This window comes from Sinocyclocheilus anshuiensis, unplaced genomic scaffold, assembly GCF_001515605.1.
Source record: "Sinocyclocheilus anshuiensis isolate Anshui unplaced genomic scaffold, SAMN03320099.WGS_v1.1 scaffold1422, whole genome shotgun sequence".
Classification (NCBI taxonomy): domain Eukaryota; kingdom Metazoa; phylum Chordata; class Actinopteri; order Cypriniformes; family Cyprinidae; genus Sinocyclocheilus; species Sinocyclocheilus anshuiensis.
Window position 1 is genome coordinate 87,530 of NW_015558633.1, and position 2,493 is coordinate 90,022.

Sequence of the window (2,493 nt, forward strand, 5' to 3'; positions counted from 1 at the left end):
GTTCGTTCATTCATTCATTCATTCATTCATTCATTCATTCATTCATTCATTCAGTCATTCATTCATTCAGTCATTCATTCATTCATTCATTCATTCATTCAGTCATTCATTAATTTGTTCGTTCATTCATTCAGTCATTCGTTCATTCAGTCATTCAGTCAATCATTCATTTGTTCGTTCAGTCATTCATTCATTCATTCGTTCATTCAATCATTCATTCATTTTAGTCATTCGTTCATGCGTTCGTTCGTTCATTCGTTCGTTCATTAATTCATTTGTTCATTCATTCATTCATTCATTCGTTCGTTCATTTTTATTCGTTAATTTGTTCATTCGTTCATTCATTCATTCATTCATTTTAGTCATTCCTTCATTCCTTCATTCATTCATTCATTCACACGATACTGCAGCGTTCATTCATGCTTCACATCAGCGTTTAGTTCTAGAGTTTGACTTTATGTGCTTTTGTCATTATTATTGCTTTATTTCTTTATATATTCTTAAATACTTAGCTTTAATTGGTTTTTGTCATCAGTTTTAGGTTTAATCATTTTTTTTAGCTTTTAGCTTTAGTCATTCGCCAATATTTTATTTTATTTGAGATGTATTTCTGTTAGTAAAAATAATTTTTCATAGTTGTAGTTTTAGACCACAATAACAAAAACTCACCTACCAGCATTATCCGTGTATAACTGAGATTCTATTATAGTTATTGAGATACTATCATAGTTTTTATTAATATTTTCAATTAGCTTTTATTTTTATTTTTATATTTTCATTTTCATTTTAAGTTAATGTTTTAATCATTTTGTGTTTTATTTGTTTGGTGTTTTGTAAAATATATCTGTGTAGTTTTTATTCGTTTTTATTTCACTTTTAGTTGTTTCAGTAAGTTAAAGGGCACCTATTATGCACTTTTACATGGTGTTTGAACTGAAATGTGTGTTGGCAGTGTGTGAACACAACCACTCTACAATGATAAAAATCCACCCACTCCTCATTTTTTAATCCCCATTAAACCAAATCAGTCTCCACTAGGCCTGCCGTTTTGATTCTCTATGTGTTGTGACATCACATTGCATAGGCCCCGCCCACAGCCGCTGACTGACAGCCCTGCATTGCTATAGTTCTCGCCCTCAGCGGTTGTACGCTGTTCTCCATTTTCTCCGCGCTCGGGCCGCTGTAAAGTCAACAATGTCTCGCAAGCAATCCCGATGCTCTGTGTTTGGATGTAAGACTAAAACATAAGAGTCTTCATTTTCTCCCAATATCTGAGCTGCTGAGGACGCAGTGGATTACTCATCTCTGCTCATGTGCTGCTCATGTTTACTGGTCTCCATGAACACAGTGATTCAGTGTTTATATTCGGCGGATCTGCAGGAAACGAGTCTCAGTTTCTGAGTATGTGAGAGTGGAAAAACTTCAGTGCTGCGTCAGATTCAACAGAGTCGTGTGAAACGCTCACGTTCCTCCAAACGCCTCAGAAAACCCTGAACAGAACAAGCAGTACATCCAACACAACAAACACATGCCAACAACACTGATTTACTTGATACTTAAGAGTGCTGTGCATTTATAGGATTAGTACTGTATTGTGCATTTATCTTACTGGAAAGAATTGCATTTACACTAAGATAAATAATGTGTAATAATGTGTAAATTCTTAAATTAATTTAAAATAGTATTACTGTTATTCATGAATTATTCATTTTATTGTAGTCTAGTGAGTATTTGCTTGTTGAGACAAGCAAGAAAATTGAAGAAAAAAATTAAATCAAAATGTGTGTGTGTGTGTGTGTGTGTGTTGATTGACAGGTGGGTTCTGTACGAGGATCATAACTTCAGAGGCTCTCAGTTGCTGCTGAAGCCCGGCGCTGTTCCTGATTGGCCCAAATTCTCCTCCTGGCTGCGAATCGGATCGCTTCGGCCGCTCACGCAGGTGAGAGGCTCCGCCCACTGCTGCTCATGTGGGTGCTGGGGGCGGGGCTATCAGAGTGTCTAGAGGAGAGCTGGATCAATATTTGCTGTGTATTTGAGTCTCACAGTGTTTGTGTTTCACTGGCACAGAAACAAGTGAATTTCCGTCTGCGGAGCAAAGAGGCGGGGCTACTGATGTCCGTCAGCAGCTCATTGGACGACATAAAACTGATGCGTATCCAGGTGAGCGAGGAAACGGGCGGAGCTGAGCAGATCTGGACCTATCAGGACGGTCAATTACAGTGCAAGGTAGTAATTGAAGTTTCAGTGACCCGTTACACAACTCAGCACTTTTCTGCTTGTGTAAATTATTTATTCATTATTCAATTACTACTAAATTATTGTGTAAATTATGCTTAAATTATTTAATTAATATATTTGTATTAAAATGCATTATTCATAAACTATTAATAATATACACTTTATTATTGTAATCTTTGTAACTTGAGACAAATAGCAAGAAATGTAAAGAAAAAAATATATATATATACATATATATATATATATATATATATA

At 35.7% G+C, this 2,493-nt stretch overlaps 1 protein-coding gene across 1 annotated transcript in view; it reads left to right on the forward strand.

Annotated features, from left to right (window-relative positions):
• crybg1b (crystallin beta-gamma domain containing 1b) overlaps positions 1–2,493 on the forward strand; it is a 42,294-nt gene that overhangs the window by 37,110 nt on the left and 2,691 nt on the right. The window contains exons 20-21 of the mRNA XM_016476862.1: positions 1,816–1,939; positions 2,068–2,278. Of these exons, the coding sequence (XP_016332348.1) occupies positions 1,816–1,939; positions 2,068–2,278 (335 nt within the window). The remainder of the gene's footprint in view (positions 1–1,815; positions 1,940–2,067; positions 2,279–2,493) is intronic.